Source organism: Juglans regia, chromosome 4 (assembly GCF_001411555.2).
Source record: "Juglans regia cultivar Chandler chromosome 4, Walnut 2.0, whole genome shotgun sequence".
Lineage (NCBI taxonomy): Eukaryota > Viridiplantae > Streptophyta > Magnoliopsida > Fagales > Juglandaceae > Juglans > Juglans regia.
In genome coordinates, this window is record NC_049904.1 from 34,430,281 (window position 1) to 34,452,217 (window position 21,937).

The 21,937-nt window shown below is 37.0% G+C and overlaps 4 protein-coding genes, 1 long non-coding RNA gene and 1 other non-coding gene across 12 annotated transcripts; 2 read left to right on the forward strand and 4 right to left on the reverse strand.

Annotated features, from left to right (window-relative positions):
* Window positions 1-20: 20 nt before the first annotated feature.
* Window positions 21-4,853, reverse strand: LOC109005157. Of its 7 annotated transcripts, XR_004801418.1 has the most exons (5): window positions 4,619-4,853; window positions 4,391-4,518; window positions 4,200-4,270; window positions 623-2,819; window positions 29-548 (listed from the first exon to the last, which is right to left on the reverse strand). It is a non-coding gene; the product is annotated as an uncharacterized LOC109005157 (long non-coding RNA). The 7 variants fall into 7 exon arrangements; XR_004801416.1 differs by having other exon boundaries at window positions 21-548; window positions 623-4,270; XR_004801419.1 differs by having other exon boundaries at window positions 22-548; window positions 623-1,989; window positions 2,716-4,518.
* A 1,226-nt stretch (window positions 4,854-6,079) lies between these two features.
* Window positions 6,080-9,505, reverse strand: LOC109005159 (splicing factor U2af small subunit B-like). The gene is made up of 5 exons (XM_018983960.2): window positions 8,986-9,505; window positions 8,810-8,891; window positions 7,803-7,929; window positions 7,229-7,697; window positions 6,080-6,388 (listed from the first exon to the last, which is right to left on the reverse strand). The coding sequence occupies exons 1-4, from the start codon at window positions 9,313-9,315 to the stop codon at window positions 7,247-7,249; spliced, it is 990 nt and encodes a 329-aa protein (XP_018839505.1). The 5' UTR covers window positions 9,316-9,505; the 3' UTR covers window positions 6,080-6,388; window positions 7,229-7,246.
* A 56-nt stretch (window positions 9,506-9,561) lies between these two features.
* Window positions 9,562-9,644, forward strand: TRNAL-UAA. The gene has a single exon. It is a non-coding gene; the product is annotated as a tRNA-Leu (tRNA).
* A 1,817-nt stretch (window positions 9,645-11,461) lies between these two features.
* LOC109005160 (enolase 1) lies at window positions 11,462-15,878 on the reverse strand. The gene is made up of 17 exons (XM_018983961.2): window positions 15,681-15,878; window positions 15,342-15,405; window positions 15,094-15,158; window positions 14,890-14,937; window positions 14,694-14,780; window positions 14,537-14,617; window positions 14,200-14,301; window positions 14,039-14,119; window positions 13,631-13,705; window positions 13,467-13,529; window positions 13,297-13,374; window positions 12,671-12,865; window positions 12,449-12,499; window positions 12,247-12,335; window positions 12,089-12,140; window positions 11,925-11,981; window positions 11,462-11,790 (listed from the first exon to the last, which is right to left on the reverse strand). Exons 1-17 carry the CDS (start codon window positions 15,744-15,746, stop codon window positions 11,710-11,712), a joined length of 1,335 nt encoding a protein of 444 aa, XP_018839506.1. The 5' UTR covers window positions 15,747-15,878; the 3' UTR covers window positions 11,462-11,709.
* A 1,921-nt stretch (window positions 15,879-17,799) lies between these two features.
* Window positions 17,800-18,912, forward strand: LOC109005161 (peroxiredoxin-2E, chloroplastic-like). The gene has a single exon (XM_018983962.2). It carries the CDS (start codon window positions 17,975-17,977, stop codon window positions 18,662-18,664), a length of 690 nt encoding a protein of 229 aa, XP_018839507.1. The 5' UTR covers window positions 17,800-17,974; the 3' UTR covers window positions 18,665-18,912.
* Window positions 18,913-20,466: 1,554 nt separating this feature from the next.
* On the reverse strand, window positions 20,467-21,339 carry LOC109005162. Its single transcript, XM_018983964.2, has one exon. It carries the CDS (start codon window positions 21,191-21,193, stop codon window positions 20,720-20,722), a length of 474 nt encoding a protein of 157 aa, XP_018839509.2. The 5' UTR covers window positions 21,194-21,339; the 3' UTR covers window positions 20,467-20,719.
* Between the last annotated feature and the right edge of the window lie 598 nt (window positions 21,340-21,937).

The window sequence follows — 21,937 nt, forward strand, 5'->3', positions numbered from 1 at the left end:
AATCTTTCTGTACCATAGTCCCCAAGTGGGATTAGATCCAAGCTTTGCCAGCTAGCTTAGCTTGGTTCATGTTAGCTTTGTCAGGACGGAATTAGCATGAAAGTTAACGAAGGATTCAATAACGAATTCAATCTACACCTCCACGGAAGAGGGGTTTGAAGAAGGAAAAAAAGTTTCACTCCTTTTATAACCTACACATCCATTAATATCTTGATCTAATTTAGTCAAATGTGTCGTATATAATAAACTCACAAGAAGCTCTCTCATTTAGTAGTCCCACTTTCAAAGGCCGGAAAAAGAAAACAAGAGGAAAACTACAAGTATGGATAAAAACAACATAACAATAAAGAACATAATGCACGGAACTCTCTATCTGCTGCACCCGGCAATATTTGATAGATCAAAAAGTACAGGTGCTAATAGAAGTAAGGTAATATTCTCCATGGAACAAGTCTATATGGTATTCTGCCCAGACTTCTTCATCCCTCATTTCTCTCCAAATTATCAGAATAAGAAGATAGACGGGATAAAAGTACGGAATTGGGGAGCTGCAAAGTGACAGATATCTCAAAATGGAAATATTTTCAAAGGAAAGACATGGTGTAAAGGAATCATGAAATACCTTTTCCAACAGAGTAAACTGAAGGAAGAGCAAGCAGCACATCCCCTAGGTAATTACAGTGCCTTCCTACTCCCCTTCAACAGAACAATCGCAATGTCAGGAAGTTTTAAGACATAAAGCATCAGGACTAATCTCCATAAAGCCATTAAGGAGATGGAGATTTCTACACTATGTTTAATAGACTAAACATGAACGTATCAGTATTACACACAAATTTGATCTTGTCCCCTTTAAGGGAATATACTATACTCTAGTATTAAATGTGATGTGATGTGATGCAATATACTCTTTCTATTTACCTCCTCTCCTGTCCCTTGAGGGGTGGAACAATGAAAAAGGACTAAGCTTTAGAGATAGTCCACTATATTCTAGCTAGAAACAATACCACACGTAAGAGACAGTGCTGACTCCAATAATGGGTCCTGCACCAGCTATGATAGATAGTAGTTTCTCCTTAATTTTTATTGATAATAATTGAAATGAATGGTGTAAAAAAGTTGACGATGAGGAGAAAAGAACAATACCACGGTAAGCAATTTAATCATACAGCAGTCTTACCAGTAACCGGAAGCAAGGAACTTTCCCCCAATGACCTTTGGAGGCTTACCTCATATAAGTGCTTTGGAATTCTTCTTAAATACATGTTTTTGTTTATTAGCTCCTCTAAATACCATATACCTGCCTGGTTATAAGGAAATTGGCTATTACAGCAGCTGTCGTAAACTCTGGCTTGTTAGGTGAATTTCAGGCGATCCTGAACTTGGCTAGAGCTACATAACCTGGGCCAAGGGCAACATGGTACTGCACCTTTTTTTTTAAGGTGCTTTTTTTTTAAGGTACTGAACTTGGCTAGAGCTTCTTGCTAGAATTGATAGGTTGATAAGTAGCCAGCCCATCATTCAAGCTCTAACAAAGAAAAATCTACAGGAGAATCAGATTGTGTGAAAACAAAAACAAAAACAAAAAAGACTATGTACATTACAACGATGTTGATTAAATAATGTCATGAAATCCTTCAGTACTCATATAATGTTATGGTCACCAGTGATTATAATAACAGAAATTAAGCCATTGTACTCATGATGTTGACAAGGGGCTTGAGTCGAAATGTTGTTATTAACTGATTACAAATAATGAACTAACATACTGGCAAGAAATAAAAAAAAGCCCAATTCTCAAGTGCACAGGCAAGAAAGAGAGCCATAATATGCGGAGAATAAAAAGTATTACAAAAGTCAAATTCATATGTATACAGTAAAAATCTCATTTGTTGACCATTGAAGAATATCCCCAGAAAAAATGATAACCAAATCACATACTTGAGGTCAATGCCCATAAACCAAGGATTCAACTGAATTCCAAACCACCTATTCAATGACATAAAGGATAGCAATATAAGATAATTACTCAAAACGTTTCTCCAAGGAGTGAAGCAAACAACATCAATGCTTAACCCTTCATCATTGAAAAAATAGGTAAATTTCTTTTTTTTTTTTCTTTTTGGGTTGTGTCTCAATGGTTGCTAAGATGATGCAATTAAGACAAAATTATATACTCTTATCTCTTTATTAAGCCATCCAAGAGGCTGGTGGAAGATCACTTGTGTATTCATTAGCTTAATATAATTGAAAAATTATATAAGAATCCACCCTATGGAAAATGGGCAAACCAACCCTACCCCTCAATCTCACATGTACAATATTTCTTTTTCTGAAATAATTAACTACGATAGCTAAAGCAGGATTCAACAATTCAAATTTGGATCAAAGCATATCAGGATGTGATTCTTCTTGGGCGCTGCAACCAGAGAGTTAATAGATTTTTAACCATTACATCTGAGGAGAGGATAAGAGCGTACTTTGTAAGTTTAGCATGCCTCCATAAAGTTAATTGTTCCCATTTTTCCTAACATAAAGCTTTTGTTACTGAGGAAAATTGCTGGAACTTTTACTCACTGCATGTAAGAGAGCTACGACGATGGGCCAGAAAATACTTATGGACATTACCAACCCAGAGTCTATTTCCTTGTTATATACAGCTCCCCAGACCTACATTGATTTATCTATAAAAAAGATAAGTGATTTCAAAAGTACCAGTCACGTATTAGGGTCCCGTGAGATGAGGTTTCAGGGAAAGAACCCAGACTGCTTTACTCGCAACCAGCAGTATAGAGCACCAAGGTCACCTAACATCAAAACTTAAAATATAAAAACAAAGTAAGCAAATGCATGAACTGATCAGATAAAACAAAGATTAAAAAGCTCAAACGTTAAAAGATTAAGAGGCAAAATAATTTAAATGGCTAGAGATGAGGAGCAAGAGTTTTCGGTACTTTTTCATCAATGTAATCAAATAAACATCATGAATGGCAATGACAATAAAGGGATGGACTTGCATTGACGAGATAAAGACCAAACCCCTCCTCCAACAACCTCCCCCCACCCCCGCCCCCCCCCCTTCTCTCCCGGGACCCCAATTCTTCAAGATCCAAATCATCTGGTCATCTGGTGAGTTTCTGACTTACTATGTACGACCACAACAGAACTTATGAGTGCTGGTAACCTTCAATGAATGGCTAAAACTATATTTGTCATTATCTGCTATTTTTTCAATCAACATGTAGATTCAAGGGGCAAAGGGATTTCCCCCATTGGTGTCTCTTGATATCAAATAACAGGTATATCTTTGACCTGGTGAGGTGAATATAACTAAAGTCAATAGTCTGTACAGATTTGAGGATCCCATGGCCATATATATGAACTATGAAGACTCTTCCATGTGTGAACAAATAGACAGTTGAAGATTGAAGAAGTACTATTCAACAACTTTAATATAAGTTTATCACAGCTGAACCCTCTGAGCTGCAATGAGTAAGTTTCATAAAATTTCAGCCACCAAATAGGAGAAAAATAATAATTATCAATTTTAACTTGCAAGAAAACTGAGCACAAAAGTTGCAGATAGCAACTCAAGCCCTCTGCATGATATCTCCGGCAAACATTGTTATCATGTTTATATCCACATGCACAGTAAGTTAAAACTTGCAGCAGTGTAATCTCAATTTATGTTTAACTTCGGGAAGAAGAAAACCAAACAAAAAAAAATTCCTGCAAAGCCTTCAAAACTGCACGCTATGACTCATGAGTAGCGGTTTCTTATGAATTGGTCCAAGTACATCCGAGCAACCGACATATCCATAGAAGTTTATGGCAAACAAAATGTAGGTGACTGCTTGACAACCTAGTTGTTATTTGAAAGTGGGATACGCCCAATATGCATATAATGCAGTACGATTTTCCAGCAGGGTTTTGGGCGTCTACGAATTCACAAATCAGTACAGGACCACACCAGTGATTCAGTGGAGAGCATTTTCTTTTCTTTTCTTTTTTTATGCAATACTTTAATTTGATTTAGAACTCTACAGCTATTTCTGGTACAAAACCACATATTCTCTTCCTGTCATGGGAAGCTAGAGCTTAGTCAAATGCTTCTAGTCCTAAGACAGATGTGAATAAATTGGAAGCGATACTTGGTGAAAAAAAAAATGAATAATTAATTGAAAGCGGTGAACACATACAGTGGGTGACATGTAATTCATTTTTGCACCAATCGCAAGAAGTCCAACCATATCAATAAGCAAAAGCAAACCTTGATCGGGGAAGAAAAGAATAGTCAAAAAACTCATAAACAGGCACGCTGAACCTCAGAATCTCGACACAAGAAAAATTAGATACACTGATGGAAACGCATATGTATGTAAGCACAGACCATTGCAACAATAGTGACCACGGGCGGGCGCCGTTCTGTAAAATACACCGGGAACAGCTTTTCCAGGTAGTAATTACTAAAGATCCAACGATGGCCAACTACGTAAAGAATGAAGCTAAGATAGCGACCTGAAGCCCCAAGCGTATAAGAAAACGATTAGATAATCAACGGATTAGATACGGTATGTTACGAACTTGTGGCGGTTGATTCGAAGCAAGGGTTACTCACTGAGGTCCATGAGGGAATTAGAGCGTGGGGAAGAAAATCCAGATCCATGTTCTGTGTTTGTTGATTTTCTTCCAAGGGAATAGCACCGCAACACCACTACTTTGCGCCTACTTGATGACGTGTGCTATGAGGCACAGACTGTGAGCTTTGGTACACTTCAAATGGCTGTTTGGTTTGCTGGAGCTGCGAAGGCTGAAGCCTGAAGAGCAGCAGTGACCTGACTGCATACCCAGTATTCTTTGGCTTGGCGACTCTCGATTGGGTCATCGGAAATACTTTAATAACGTTTTACAAAAATAAATTTATAAATCCATCTGATTAAATTGTAAAATTAATTTTATTATAAAATTAATTTAAATTATAAAAATCACAAATTCACCTGATTGGATTAAATTATAAAATTAATTTTATTATAAAATATATTTAAATAATCTCATGAAGTCATGTTAATTTATAGATTTACTTTTATATAATTTCGATTGGATCATGACAATTTAAAATATAATTTTGAAAATTTTTAACTTAGATGTATCTAGTTCAATTACATATAATAGAATAAGGCTCGTTTATTTTCACAACTTAACTCAATACATCTTATCTTATCTAGCTATTATAATTTTTCTAAATTCTAACATAATATAAATAAACAATTCAACGTTTTTAAATTTTAAAATAAAAATAATATTAAAAAAATATATTCTAATAATATTTTATTTAACTTTTAACTTTAATATCAACTCTGCTTATTTTATTCAACTTTTAACTTTAATATCAACTCTGTTTATCTCATTTGTATATTTATCTTATCTGTGAAAACAAACGAGACCTAACTCTATGATATGGTGAATGCCGTAACTAAATAAGAGCAGAAATTCCAAATTAGCAAAAAGAGTTATTCTATTCAACTTTTAACTTTAATATCAACTCTATTTATCTCATTTGTATATTTATCTTATCTGTGAAAACAAACGATACCTAACTCTATGATATGGTGAATGCCATAACTAAATAAGAGCAGAAATTCCAAATTAGCAAAAAGAGTTATTCTATTGATAATATGTAGATCAGCACACTATTAAACATCAAAAATTTAAATTTTAAAATTTATCTTACAAATTAAATTATATAATATAAACATTTTATTAAATATACTCTGCACACCGGCAAGTTAAAAGTGAATGCAGTAGAATAGGGTGATTGATATTTGATTCCTCATCTTTAGAACTTACGAGCGGGGAAGGCTGTATTTCCGTTCATAATTTCCGAATTCACCGGCGGCTAGTCTTTAAAAAAGTTGTAAAAAAGATAAGTAGATGTATTAATCCCAGAGGAGCTTTCTGTCTTCAATTCCATCTTTCAGATTTCAAACCATCTACCAAACGGTCGGCTCTGTTTGGGAACTTTGGTAGCCCCAGCCATACATTATCCTCTAAAGCAATATATAATTAATAATACCGGACGTCGAGATAATTTAACAAAGAAAATCTCACTGACAAAACAATACTTCTTAGTTCTTGTCAACAACAGAATAACACTGGAAGAGATAAACGATATATAGTCAGAAAACTAAATCATTATGCCAAATGACCTCACATTAAATTTAAACCATTGCTGTTTCCAAGTCCTACATAACTTAAAAAGTCTGTTCTCCAAAAGATAGAAATCTTGACAAAACATGCCTTCTCTCGTATGAAGCTCCAAGAGAGTCAGCAATGCTTCCACATCACATACGTTACGTCCTGCACACATCCTCCCGAGACAACAGCCAACCTGTATACAAATATCATGGTAAGCCTGAGAAAACTGAGGCACGGTCCTGGGAAGCAGGAACACCTGAACCTGCAAAACTCGTAAAGTGGTAAGATTGCAAATTTTCATAGGAGTACATTTGGGTGGACAAAAATTCAAAACCTCAGATATGTCTGTTTGAAGAGTTTCACACTTCAAAAAAGAAAAAAAAAAAAAAGAATCCTTATAAAATTTACCCGCATGTAATGGCTTAACATCAGGAAAAAGTAACAATAATTCTTTGAAAAGTGCTTTTCATTTTGCTCCAGGAACTATATCGTTTTTTTATAGAGGCCTTCTAATCTTGAAGAGAACTTACCTAGCAACATGTGTATTCCCCTTAGCATTAAAAAAAAAAAAAAAACAAAGCACTGGTGGGAAGCTAATGAATTCAAGAGGTAAAAAGATTCGGAAGCCAGAGGGGAAATCACTTTGTAATCACATAAAACATGCATAAAAGTAGCATTCAACTGAAGAACGAAAAAAAAAAATATTATTAGAAAGAAACTGAATGCAATTACCTGATTAAGATTGGAAGTGAAATTTAAAGCATAACAAATGCATTGCAGCACCAAAATCGTAATTCTATATTTTATCACCTATTTGATTCTTTTTGATTTTTTGTATAGAAGGGGGAGAAAAACTTTAAAAGAAACAGAATTCTACTTTCAATAACACATGACAGAGAACCTGTACTCCGCCTGCACAGTGGAAATGGGTAGTAAGCTACATTTTCTAAATAGGCTGTAAAAGAGAGAACAATATTCTCTGTCCAAGAAACAAAAATTCTGATCAATCTTTAAAAAGAGAACTGGGACAAACCAGAAACACCCAATTTGGCTAATAATCGTATTGGCCACGCTGCTGCTGCTCAGGGTCATTATACTCATCACTGTTCTGTGCAAAGCCATTCCTGTCATCGTCAATTCTGCCCTCATTGTTCTTCGGACCAGAGTCCACCTGTTCCCTTTCCCTATTCCACTGCTCAATCTTAGCTCTTCTTTCAGCACTACTTTCCCTGACTGGACTCCTATTCCTCCTTCCCCCAGGGCTTCTACTCCGTTCCCCTCTACGTCCAGGACTGCGGCTTCTAGGCCTCCTGCCCCTATCATGGTAGCGGAAATCTCTGTCCTCGTCTCTTCTACCATAACCACGACCGCCACCTCTACCAAAACCACGACCGCCACGAGGATGTTCCTCATAACCACGGTACCTAGCAGGACTGCGACTCCTGCTTCGACTGCGGCTACGCCGTCGTCTGTTTCTCCCAAACAATTTCCTCCTCAAATCCCTAAAATTTACATTTAAATAAAAAACATAAGCAACCAAATCAACAAGAAATAATTTGAAGGTGTAGAGGTCAACAAACTTATTTTTATAACAACAAAAAACTCACTTGCTAATTTTCTTCAGATGCATGAAGTTGCAGTAGCCCCCCCGATTGCAAACATTTTCCTCATACTGTCTACATGTAGCTTCACGAAAATCTGTGACCGGAGAGAAGTCCACAATAATGGGGCGCCCTAGTACATTGGATAGTAACAAAACTGTCAAAATGCTACTTTTATGAAATTAAAATAACATAATATTTCTACTTATAACAGTACTAGTATTATGATGACACAGTAAAAACCAAGTAAAGAGCAGGAAATAGTTAAAGAACAGTGGTGAAGATCCCATAAGACAACTCAATCTTCCAGGAAATGAACCAGAACGAGGGATGAAAAGACATTCTATAGATTACATAACTGAAAGATTTTAAGGGCAGGAAAAAACTTCTGTAGCTCACGTAATTTGAGGACTTGGAATTGGCCTAGATCCACCACCGACATTCTGTAGGCCATCAATAGCCACGGCCAATCAAGAAAATTAAGCCACTTAATTTTTGTAAGCGATTACTCGTATCTATATATCAGAAGTATGCATTTCCAGCTCCCTTTTTCTTTTGTTTTCTTTTCAACCCTTTGATTCCATTGTGGTGTGTTCTCGCGATCAATCCTTTTAGAGCCAAACTATAACTTCCAGTTGAAGCCAGACTTCTTAGCATGGAATTCCTCCCACATAGTTGAGGAATTTCAGATATCAAAAGTAAGTACTTATAAAAAATAAAAAAAACTGACAAAAAGTAGACACAAGGAGTGTTTTAATAATTAGATTTCTAATTAATGATCGTCCACAGGAACAAATAACAATGTTCAAAAAGAAGATTTTGAAGGACGAAAAGAATTTCCAAAACCAGACCAGCAGTCATGAGTCATGAACGAGGTGAGGTAATTTGAGCATCAATTAGTTAATACATCATCCATCTTCCACGCTACTTGAGTAATCAGGCTTATCATATGCACGTGTCTGCGTACACCAAACAGAAAAGGAAAAGGAAAACCCTAGGGCATAAATAAAAACCTGAGTAAAACCTTCCGGTCAAATTCCGAAGTGCGTTGGCGGCGTCTTCTTCCTCTCTAAACTGAACGTAGACATTGCCCACCTGCTCACAAACACATGTTTTTTAATTAAAACTAATTTATTTTATTTTCCGAAAGACAGACAGATACAGAGGGGGGGGGGGGAGAGAGAGAGACCATGTGATCGGCCAAATTGTCGCAGATGTTCAAGCTCTCGATGTGGCCGTACTTGGAGAGCTCGTCAAACAGGTCCTGGTAGAAATCATCGAAGTGTTCTTGGATGTGAGCAGGATCGAGGTTGGGGTTGGGCTGAGCCTGTGGGGCAGGGTTGGTGAGCATGTCGGGGCGCTGGTACATGTTGGAGAGGCAGAGGGTGGGGCTGATGGTTGGCTTGGTGTGGAGCCTGGAGCACCGGTCGCCGTGCCTGCAAGCCCCGATCTTGAAGTAGAAGGGGCAATTCACCCTGTCCTTCTCAGTCCCGAATATCGAAGCCAAGTGTTCCGCCATCCTCCCTGCTCTGATTGATTTTCTTCCGACTTGAAACAAGGAAATACCAAAACGAAAAGAACTCTTCGATTCAGCTTTCGTCTCTCTCTATCTATCCCCGTTTCCCTCAACGAGTCAATTCTAGTCGATCCATCGATCGATCTAGGGTTTTATATATTTTAACCAACGCTCAAGCCTTTCAGAAAATAACACTGTACTTATTAAGTTAAATTTTAATTATATAGTGAGAAAAAAGCTTGCATAGCCGCAGGTTTGCCCGAGAGGTTAAGGGGGCAGACTTAAGATCTGCTGCACATAAGTGCGCGTGGGTTCGAACCCCACAGCCTGCAATTCACTAATTTTACTTCTTTTTTTCTCCTCCTACTTCTCATCCGACTAGAGTGCCAGCATGCGTTCTTATCCTTTTTTTTTTTTTTTTTGGGTATTGTACATGGTTTACTTGAATGAATGACATTTTCTTTTTGCATTGAACACTTCTCATGTAAAACAACAGAACAGATCGTGATAGCTTGAGCTAACTTTCCTCTTCCCCCTTGCAATGGCTTAAGCTTAATTTGTCTAGTCAAATGGTGTAACTTTGTACTCTAACCCGACCTCTACATGGATCAAAGCAACAAACATTATTGCACTTCACTTCAAGTGTTGGGAGGTAACAATGGCTCATCAATAAGTTAGCTGATACGAGGGTAGAAATATTGGTAGTAATGATAAAGATGGACAGGTAACATTGTCCGAAGTCGAGTCTACTTGAGATAAGGTATAATTCAACTCAATAAATCCGTTAATTGTCATGTATAATCAATAGTGTCGTTTTAAGTGTTATTGAAATCAGACCATAGAAATCATTGTCCAATGAAATGCAATCAATATGATAAATTTCACAACGTGATTGTCTTTAGAATTTAGATAACCGAAGCTTTTTCTGAGGCCAACGGAATATGCACATTACAGATGCATCACCAGGTGAGCTAATTTCCATAGCATATCATAAGCATGTTTGATTTCATGTTTCAAAGAGTAGCTGCCAAGTAAGTGGAAGCTAAAAGGATATAAAAATCAAAATTTTTAATTTCATTGCGTTCCGATCGGAATGGTCGGAATTTTTCGTGCCAGAACAGTAACCGATACAGTGTAATGGATTGTTCCGTTCCGGATCAAATTCCAGAAGTTTCTGTCCATTATGGCTAGATTCCAGTATTTCGGCCGAAACAAGCATTTCAATTGAAATTATATTCATTAACCAGCCACACTTCGACTTCCATAGTTCTTGACCGTTGGATATTTCATTCATTCCTTATCGGACGGGATTTAAAATTTTAAGAGAAAATATATTTACAACCGTGAATTGTGCAACCGCCGTGTAATCGCTTTGAAAAAAGTAAATAAAACATAGGATCCATATGAAAAAAATTAATTTTTTAATAGTAGACCCCACCCTTTTTCAAAACAATTACGCGACGGACTCCACGATTGTATATAGAATTAGCCAAATTTTAAACCTTTTAAATGCAAAGTTTGCATTGGTCTCGGGAATTACTCTGTACTGCGCTGCACACATGCTGCCCCAGCCATCCACTTCTCGACAACTGTTCCCTTCTCTTATTTTCTTTGTTTAAACACTTTTTCTTTTTCTTTTTTTTTGCTTTTCCTGTGAAAAAAAATTTGTAAACTTGGTCATCCAGTACTCTTAATATATTAATTTCATTGCTTCCCAGCTGTTGAATTTTCTTTTTCTCGTAAAAATAACAATGCATAGTAATTTTCTGGATCATACTAATCAAATTAGAATAATTTTTAATGCAAGTCATTTATTTATCTATTGTAATTAGACTTCAACTTAGTAAAAATTAAGATCCCTTTGATTGAGACTTAACTGTGAATGATTGACACTACTGCCCCAGGAATAAGTCGTACTAAGTGGGCTATATTCCCATATGATTCCGTTGGGGAAGCATGCTAAGATTTGTATCGATGTTATTTTAAAATATAACGTTCTTACATATAGGTATATAATTTATCCAAACCGTACATTGAATTAAATTGATATCGAAATATTTCATTTCCATATCTCAATCAGAATGGTCATGGGAACGGAATTCGAAACTTTGATCAAAACACTTCCAAAAAGTTAACAGAGGCCAACAAAGAAAGCAAACTCAAATCTAGTTAATGATTAAACATGCTTCAAATTAAGTAGATTTCTCAGTACAGCATTTGTTTTAGGCTCTCGTAACAAAACAGCCGTGAAAATTATTAAGAAAAAGGTCTCAAGTTTCACATGACTAAAAAGCCACTCCATGTATAAACTTATTCGCTGCATTTGGAACCCTCATTTGCTCTCAAGTCCCATGTAAAGTTGTAAACACCAATCTCTCGTCCAACACCCTGAAAATTCTAATAGGGTTCAACAGGCTTCCGGAAGTTTGCTCCAGCATAGACTGCTTCCGAACCAAGCTCCTCTTCAATACGCAAGAGCTACAAAACACAACACAATAAAATAGAAATCCCAATACATTTTGTTTAAGTTCTGCAGAAAATTATATAAACATGGTATAATATTGTGACATCAGAAGCAAAAATTACTGGTAGTGCAAACTCAGAATGCTAACCTGGTTATATTTTGCAAGACGCTCTGACCTGCATGGGGCTCCTGTCTTAATTTGACCCTGGTAAAAAAACATATATATATCATGAGAAAATCCTTATATTGAGCCAAATCAAGACTCTTAACAATACAAGGTACTCAGAATAAGAACTCAGAGCACATAATTACCGTGGCCAGACCCACAGAGAGATCAGCAATGAATGTATCCTCAGTCTCACCACTGCAATCGGATAGAGTAAACTATATTAGTAACTGTCACTTCAATGGATACAGTGATGACAATTAGATAACACTATCTTCTGCAGCATTCATGGTCGACTTCATACCTGCGGTGGCTAGCCATCACTCCCCAACCAGCTTGCTTGGACATTTTTACGGCTTCAATACTCTCAGTTACGGATCCAATTTGATTGACCTGTTCCCAAACCACATTAGGGAGTGATCCATAGATATGTGAATGGTCATAAAAAAAGCCCCAATGATCCCATTGGGGAGAGAGAGAGAGAGAGAGAGAGATTCAAAAGGCACCTTGAGAAGAAGGGCATTGCAAGATTTTTCTTTGATTGCCTTCTCAACCCTCTGCATGCATTAATGGCGTTTTACATTTCAGAGTTACACCAGTTAGTAATATTATAACATAATTACTAACCTTGGGATTGGTGACCAAAAGGCCCTTGCAGTTTGTTCACATATACCACTACAAAATAAGTTTAAAAGAAGAAAAAAATGGTTTTAGGAAACCATACTAACCTTGGGATTGGTGACCAAAAGATCATCACCAACAATTTGTACTTTCTCTCCAATTGCAGCAGTAAACTTTGAGTAGTGTTCCCAGTCATCTTGGTCAAACGGATCTTCAATTGATACAATAGGGTACTCAGACACAAATGACTTGTACAGATTTATTAGAGCATCACCTGAGATCTTTTGTGAACCATCATTGTTCTGTGCAGGTAAACATAAGAATTAGTATATAGATTTTTAACCACAAAGGCAATTTGATCAAAGCGGATAAAGGTAAGACCCAACCATGATTGACCAATTTGTATATAGGGGTTTAACCTGATGGCCCTTTCCTACCAAGTCAGTCAAGCAAATAGAGTCGGGTAACATGGAGTATGTGTTGAAAAATCCAGGATTTAGTAATGAGCTAAATATAAAAGTAAACTAGCGTATGTAGGAATTTATGCTAAAACAAGTCCACGAACTAGAAAGCTCCAAATATTATTAACAGATTCAGTTCTCAAGCCTCATTAGCTCAAATATTTGAAGTCTCTAATGAGTCTGGCTCTGATTCTGATTCAAATGTACTAATAACCAGATTTAGTCCAAATTTCAAATATTGCAATCACCTATAGAGAATAACAACCACTCACCTCTTCCTTGAAGTTCAGGTCATATGTTTTATCTTGTCCATAAAATTCTGATGCAGCAACATCCATACCAATGACAACCTGATATAATAAAGGAAATTGTCAGTAAGCTCTAATATATTGATATATTGAAGCCTCAAAACAACTATAAAGGAAAAGAAAGAAAAACTAACTTGGCTTGTGTAACCAGCTTTAGCAATGGCTACTTTGAGCAATTCAAGACCCTCCTTGTTTTCCTGGATTTGCAGAAAAAAGGAAGTGAAGAAGCTAGTACCATGAAAACTAAACAAGCAACATAATTAAATGCCCAGACTGTCTATCAAACAATGAAGTTCACCTGAATATTAGGAGCGAAGCCACCTTCATCACCAACATTTGTCGCATCCTGACCATATTTCTTCTTAATTACAGCCTGAAAAGCAAAAGACACAAGAGTCAGTATGAGAGAGTAGAAGTGAATTTTGAAATTACGTATGAGCACTAACAAGACAGATATTATGTATGCGACAGCTAAAATCCTTGTGGTCATGTAAGGTCATCATTCCATGTATAAGGAACGGGTTCAATTAAAACCTAAATATTATGAAAACGAGAAGACCATATGGATCAGTTCACTTAGGTGATTCAGATAGAGCACTTTTTATTACAAAAAATAATTGGAATAACAAGAGACTCATTACATGATTCCTGAGTGATTACCCCCCCCCCCCCCCCAAAAAAAAAAAACAAAAAAACTAAAACCAACCTTTAAATTGTGATATACTTCCACACCCATCTTCATTGCCTCCTTGAAAGAAGAAGCACCTACAGGAAGAATCATGAACTCCTGTAGACGCAAGTTGATCAGAAACTCATAATCAATGAACACTGTCACAATATAACAGGAAACTATTTCAAGAAACATGCCTGCATTGCAAGCTTGTTTCCTGCATGTGATCCACCATTAATCACATTGAAAGCAGGAACAGGCAACACCAACTTCTTGTTGCCAGCAAGGTTTGCGATATGCTGCATCCAGAAAAGGCAGTAATACAATTATCAAATCCAGCTTCAAGCTAAGCCCAAAAAAAAATCATAGAAGGTTCTCTAGTGATTAACGGCCTATATGTCACTGAACATTACTTAAGAGCTAAATTTGGAGATTATGGGGGTGTAGAAAATACTAAACCTTAATATACCTATAACAAGTGGTTAAAGAAGCATGCAAGAGCAGTACATAGTTAAACAGTGGACTTAGATATACCTTGTAAAGAGGAATGTTCTTAGCAATAGCCCCAGCTTTGCAGACTGCAAGAGACACAGCAAGTATGGCATTTGCTCCAAGCTAAAACACCACACGCGGCATCAGATTCATATGATTCATACTATGAAGTAATTACAAAAGCAATCTGGTATTGTACCTTCTGTTTGCACCAACCCCACTCATTAGTAGTTCCATCAAGTTGTTGAACCATGAAGTTATCGATAGCAGCCTGCTCAGTTGGGTCCTGTTTAAAGCAAAGCATTAATTGAATACGGCTGTTAATATGCAGTCAACCATATTGACAAAACAAACAAGAGGGGTGAAATTCAGGGAAAGAACGAGATTCAACCAACCTTTCCAATCAAGGCAGGGCCGATGATCTTGTTAACATTCTCAACAGCCTACACATATAGAGGATCAGTATATGAGAAAATATAGATATATATATTTGATGAGTATATATTTACTCATAAAAAGTATATATATTTTTAATATATATACATATATATATATATATAACTCAGCATCAACCCACCAAGCGGTAAATCATAACTCACCTTCAACACCCCTTTTCCAAGGTAGTCTGACCCTCCATCTCTTAGTTCAAGGGCCTCGTAAACTCCTAAGAAGGGAATCAAAAAGATGCAATTAACGGGAAAATCATGATTTTTCCACCAAAAAGTTGTCGGGAAATTTAAAACAATAACACAACCCGTAAGATCCTAAACTACTTTCCAAACATCTCTCAATCTCAGCAACATCCGAGATCAATCAACAGTGTCGGTAGGAAAACAAAGAAACATACCGGTGGATGCACCACTTGGAACAGCGGCTCTAGCAAAAATGCCATGTGAACATGTCACGTCAACCTACAGTGATAAGCACAAATTTTAAAAATGCATTCGAACCTCACGTATACCTCAAAAATCACGAAAGGAGCTTGGAAAATCCAAAAATAAGTCACATAAATGGATGCGAAGCATGGATCAATTAATTAGTAAAAGAAAAGCACTCGATCTTCTAATAACCAAAGGAACGTTTCGTTTGCAAGAAAGTTAACAGAGAATTGGAAATGAGTCGAAAGCCTAATAAAAATACTATCAAAAGTGAATATCGGAGAGAGAGGATCCAAGGAGAATGAAACCTCGACGGTCGGGTTTCCACGACTGTCGAAGATCTGTCGGGCCTTGACGAGCTGGATGGTGGCCATAGCTGAGATCGGATCTGTGTGACTGAGAGAGAGCGTGAGCCGAGAGAGAAAGAAGAGTAGAGTGGCGGTGATTAGTAGCTGCGGGAGTTAGGTGAATCCACGATGCTGCTTTGCACGACTTATTTGTAGAGAATAATGGGTCAATTGCAGCCGTACGATTAAATTTAGGGCTACTTTGTTTTGTTTTATATCCGTTTAGATTAGAGTTAAAAAATTAAATAAAATATTATTAAAATATATTTTTAATATTATTTTTATTTTATGATTTGAAAAAATTAAATTATTTATTTTATTTTATATTAAGAATTAAAAAAATTATAATAATTATATAATATGAGATGAATTGAAATATTTTTTAAAAATAAACAATACCTTAGATTTAGGGGATTAGCAAACCCCGGAACAAAATACTGACTTATTTGGACTCTGAAATATCACACCCGATTATTAAAAGAAAATGAAAAAAAGGAAGTCAAAACAATGAAGGGAAATTTCTTATATATATTATTTGTTAAGGGTTTTGATGTGTACACAGATGCCTAATTTAAACTGTATATTATTTACTGTTGACAAGCATTTTGCATTTTTTGGTTTTAAGTTCAACACCCCGAACGAACATATAAACGGAAGTTGAAACATAGTAATCCACGACAAGATAGCATTGGAGCAATGGAGTTGGAAACGTGGGTAGGGCTGATGTAACCGACTTTCACGACTCTTGATACTTTGTTGGAAGTTTTGAAAATGTTTCCTTTTTTTTGAATGACACTTGAATGACATCTAAAAATTACCAAGTCTAAGGTCCGAGTTGGATATAAAAGTCTATCCAATTCATATCATCTAATTATTACAATTTTTTTAAAATTTCACATAAAATATAAAAAATAATTAAATTTTTTCAAATTCTAAAATAATAATAATATTTTATTCAACTTTTAACTTTTATTTCAGCTAATCTCATCTTAACTCACTGTCAAAATATTTCCTAAGTAGGTAGGTACTTGATTAGTTCAAGTATTATGATATAAAAATAAAGTACTTGATTAATTCTGACGTATCCCGTCGTAATTAAATTAGAATTTGGATCTAATCCACTCTCCTTACACTCTATAATCTAATTTTAACATAGCTAGAATAGATGATAAGAATTGAAATTTGCAATTTTGAAAGCCATAAGATTAATGTGAGGACAGGACCACAAAGAAAGAATCAGCATATTCCATTTGTGCAACCCTTTAATCGTTATATATTGGTTTTTGTCTGGGGGAACTTAACAGTTGACTGTCATATGACATGAGCAACATTTTGCAGTTGCTAAAATGTCTATATTATAAAACGTCACGCATCTAATTAATTGCTGCAGTAATATTTGGAGCATCTAAAATATGAATATTAAGTACGTCATAAATTAGGAATATTTTTCTTTTTTGTGGCGTTTTATATTGTTCTATACTTAAACAATATTGATACATGTTGAATAAGCCTAAAATGTCGTCATAGTTTCATCACATACCTTAAACAAAAAACATTATTGGAAGCATGACGTTTGGACACTGCGCATGGGACTGCATTATGAACTCTGTATTTTGAACATGTACATGTAAGAAATGCTGTCACCATAATATAAGTCAATTGCATGAATCCACCCTTCATTAAAAAAAAAAAAGATGCCATTTTGCATTAACAAATACAAATACGCAATGTCTGCACCTTTATCTACACTATAAATAAAAAAAATATTATTTATTCTTTCAATATAAATTATGGCTAATGTAGAACTTTGGTTGGGCTGCAAACAGTCCAATTTGTTAAACTACAAGGCTTCAAGCAATAAAGCCCACGGCCTTTTCTTTCCTTCTTAATGGATCCTTAAAAATATATTGGGCTCTGACTCTGTATTGATTATCAGTTTAACACTAAATAGTGAAATTCATGAGGGTGCAGGCTGGTAAGTGATGGTGGTAAATAATCACGATCTGTTGGGCAAAGTGTCTTTTATGCCTTTCCAACCAAATATATCTCATCTAACATTCCCCACGAATAAAACAAAAGAAATATCCTTGAAATATCACTCCCCAAATCTCGGTAGTCGGTAACATCTCAGCCCCTCATTGTTCCCTCCGCCCCCAAACCAAAACCATCCAAACTGCCAAACAAGCAATACCTCTCTCTCTCTCTCTCTCAAACGCAATCACAACAGAAACACACTCACAAACACATACAAAGCAATGGCCGCCTCTCTCTCCGTCTCAAGACTCCTCGTCTCCTCCCCTAACACTCTCGCCCTTTCCACCAAAACCTCTCTCTTCCCCACCGCCAAAACCCTCGCCTCCAAACCATCTTTCACTTCACTCCCACTCAAACTCCATAACCACCCTAAACCCCTCAAGTTCTCCACCACCACCACCACCAAATCCACAATCTCCGCCACTATCGCGGTCGGCGAAAAGCTTCCCGACGCCACACTATCCTACTTTGACGCCTCCGATGAGCTCCAGACCACCACCATTTCCGACCTCACCAAGAACAAGAAGGCCATCCTCTTCGCCGTCCCCGGCGCCTTCACCCCCACCTGCTCCCAGAAGCACCTTCCCGGCTTCGTTGAGAAGTCCCAAGAGCTCAAGGCCAAAGGCGTAGACACCATCGCCTGTATCTCGGTCAACGATGCATTCGTCATGAAGGCCTGGAAAGAGGACCTCAAGATCAACGAGGAGGTGCTCCTGCTGTCCGATGGGAATGGGGATTTCACCAAGGCTATTGGGTGCGAACTAGATTTGAGCGATAAGCCTGTGGGGTTGGGTGTGAGGTCCAGAAGGTACGCGCTCTTAGCCGAAGATGGGATCGTCAAGCTCTTGAATTTGGAGGAAGGCGGAGCGTTTACGTTCAGTGGGGCTGAGGATATTCTCAAAGCTCTTTGAATCTGGTCAGCTTGCAACCCCTTATTCTCTCTCTCTCTCTCTGATGTTTTGTTGTCGTCATTTTAGGGACTTACTTGTTCCTTGTTGGTTCAGTGGCTGGACTTGTTTTTGGTAATAAAACTTATAGGACCTGAGAATGTGATTTATGCCATTGCTGGAAAATGATGGCACTGATTAATTACGGTTTATATGCACGGAATTAGTAGGATTTAACCTTATGATACGACACATTTGAGTTGTGCGTGCTAGATATTGCAACCCATTGGCAAACCTTAAGATGCGTATAGTGCAGTCAGTATATTCTGAACACGAGTCACATAATGTGCTCTGTTTTCAAACAATAGCGTAATACGAGGCAAAACAATTATTGGAACAACGTTCAATCATGCAAGCTACATTAACTAGTTAAGCGCCCACGACAAACGTCCCTCTGAATTTTGGCTGCAACAAAGGAAAGATCGATATTAGTTCTGCAATCATCACTTAATCAAATGCTCATTTCGGAGCAGAGTTTTTGGGCCTCTTGCCTCCCGCTGAAGACCAGCAGTGATCCCACTGCATTATATAGACTGTTAGCAGGAAATCTTCATCCACCACTTTCTCTGTACCAACTATATGCCGCGCTGAAGTCCTGTTGTTTGCAATCCCCCTTAACAAAGTATGTTAAAAATATCAACTTTAGGGACCAGTCCTTTACTGCTGACAACTGGTCCACTTTCCCTCTACAAAGAGCCCCCAGAATGAAGCTATGATAGGTCATCTTGTCAGCATCAATCCAATGTCCAACTTCTTCATATTTTGAATTCATACAAGCTGAAGCTGAGACATTGTAGGTGTTTTTGTATTGGAATGCCCTGGGATTAGGGAGTTGTATGAGGTAATACCAGTAACATAACCACTACTTCTGATCAGGGGAATCAAATCCTTTGATCATAATTGGAGGTCTTCGCTTTGGATACTTCTTGACACCTTTTACACATCCATTCAATGTTTCTATATGCCTAATCATTCTCATTATCTGCAAGACCATGTAAGACTCCAAAAACGGATGCTATGCTGATCATTTTCAACCTAGCTTTTATATTTTCTTGATAAAGCTCGACCTTTTCATCTTCACTTTTGCTTACGCATTTCAAGGTGTTACCATTTTGGGTTAATAGGTATATATTTATTGGCATTGTACACCATTACCATTGATGTAACTCACAAAACCGCCTTATCTTTAGGATATTTAAACCAGCAAGACATTAGATTTCATAGAATGGAATAAGGCAGAATTTAGAACACCACTAATTTCCATATCTTGCTTTCATTGGAAAAAAAAGAGTTTACAAGCATTCCCATTGATTCAAGTCACAAAAAAATTTTATAAATTTAAAATTGAATCTATCATTGTATAGATCAACTAATTAAATATATTATGTAATTTATTTTTTACAATAAAATAGGTAAAAATATATAGCGTTGGCTACCATTTTTTAGTTTCTGGCCATGTCACTGTGTCAGTTACCAGATTGTGCATATTTTTCCGTGCCCGTCTGCAAATCAACGAGCTTGTCCAGATTAAAAGCCGCAAACAAAAGCCCAATCCTTTTTTTCTTTTTGAAGTCAAAAGTCCAATCCTGAATAAGCCCCACTTCAACATTCAATTGCACTGCATTTGTATCAAGGGAAATTTATGAAAAATTCTATTTGCAAGTTCGTGTTAATAATAATCCTGATTTAATTTTTGATAAAATGGATAGGATTTACAAAGCTTCCCAAAAAATAAAAGAACTGATTAGCACCGGAAACTGAGCTCATGAGATAAAACGATCAGACACCGATAAACTCTCTTAAATTAAACAGGAAACCCTAATTAGAGAGAGAGAGAGAGCGATGATAATTAGTGTAACACGAGCAGGGTGGAGGTGCCGAAGCCTGATTGAAAGATGAAAAACTTATTAGAATTTAACACGAGATTAACACATACTTTGAACATCGAGGATCCCGTTCCTTGGCAACCCATTTATCATGTTCAACAAGCTAGCTAGAGAAACTGCTTAAACGTGCAAATTAAGCCACAGCATCAGACATTAGTTGAGGATCAACCTCAACCCTAGCAACCCCCTCTCTTGCCTCAGCAGCCTTCGGCACCTCCACGCTGCCCACAACCAAGCCCGCTACGTCGCTGTCCTCTCCCCTCAAAATCCTCTCCTCCACCTCCTCATCCACGTAATTGGGGTCCTTCTTGTCTATTGCCGGCGGTACCTCCTCCAACTCGGCCTGGACCAGGTCGCTCGGGCCCTCCCATGTGTACTTACCGCCGTGGCCAGACTTGGGCGGTGGCTTGGCTCTGCCGCCGATGCCGTCTACAGGGTGGCGGTCCATGCGCTGCGCGCCCTTGTCTATGAGCTTCTTCTCTATGTACTTGAGGGTGTCTATGTTGTGGGTGTTCGCCTCCGTCTTCTCCAGTACCCTCTTTCGGCCTTCCTCGTTGCGGCTGGCTTTGATCGTCACCGTTTCCTTCTTATCGTCAACGGGCTTCATTTCTCTGATCAGCTGATAAATGCTTGGTTAGGCTTGGATTATAATATATATCTTAACGGCGGTCAGAGTCGAGTAACGGGTGACGGTTTACAACTCGAAAGGTTGATGATGATTGATAGGGTGGATCATGAGGACACTGGATATGTATTATATATATACATACGAGGTAGCAGCTAGTTAGCTAGGATAGAACTGGATATCTAGAAGGTGATGGAAACTATCGAAGAGGTGCATGGGCATGCTAGGTGGTGCTAGAAGGTTCTGTCCCGCACTGGTGATTGGTGAAGCCACTTTAAGAGAGGTTTGATAAAAAAAAATTTTAATTCATCATATTTTATTTTATTTTATTATTATAATTTTTTAAAATTTTAAATTAATAATAAGATTAAAAGATAATATTTTAATAATATTTTATTTTACTTTCAATTTAATTTATATCATTTTCACTCATTATTTAAGCCTTCTTAGAGTTACTTGTGAATGAGAGAAACATGATTAAAAAAATATATATATTTGTAATTATAAAATATAAGTATTGTATATTTAAAAAAAAAAAAGTAAATAAATTTAAAATTAAAGTGTAGTGTAGTGTGAGTATTCTGTAAAGTTTAAGTATTGTGCAAGTAATTAATCTTTTTAAAAAATATGATGCTAGCTGCCCAGCGTTTACGACCCGCGTAACCTGATCCATTATCATGGGAATATGCAATGATGGACTATATAATATATCTCAACGTTTTTATT

Coding starts and splice junctions, on each gene's coding strand:
- LOC109005159 (XM_018983960.2), bottom strand. CDS start 9,315: ATGGCGGAACACTTGGCTTCGATATTCGGGACTGAGAAGGACAGGGTG. Junction 8,892..8,985: donor ACAATTTGGCCGATCACATG/GTCTCTCTCTCT, acceptor GTTTGTGAGCAG/GTGGGCAATGTCTACGTTCA. Junction 7,930..8,809: donor GACCGGAAGGTTTTACTCAG/GTTTTTATTTAT, acceptor CCAATGTACTAG/GGCGCCCCATTATTGTGGAC.
- LOC109005160 (XM_018983961.2), bottom strand. CDS start 15,746: ATGGCCACCATCCAGCTCGTCAAGGCCCGACAGATCTTCGACAGTCGT. Junction 14,781..14,889: donor GCCCTGCCTTGATTGGAAAG/GTTGGTTGAATC, acceptor TGCTTTAAACAG/GACCCAACTGAGCAGGCTGC. Junction 11,791..11,924: donor GTCTTGCAAAATATAACCAG/GTTAGCATTCTG, acceptor TGTGTTTTGTAG/CTCTTGCGTATTGAAGAGGA.
- LOC109005161 (XM_018983962.2), top strand. CDS start 17,975: ATGGCCGCCTCTCTCTCCGTCTCAAGACTCCTCGTCTCCTCCCCTAAC.
- LOC109005162 (XM_018983964.2), bottom strand. CDS start 21,193: ATGAAGCCCGTTGACGATAAGAAGGAAACGGTGACGATCAAAGCCAGC.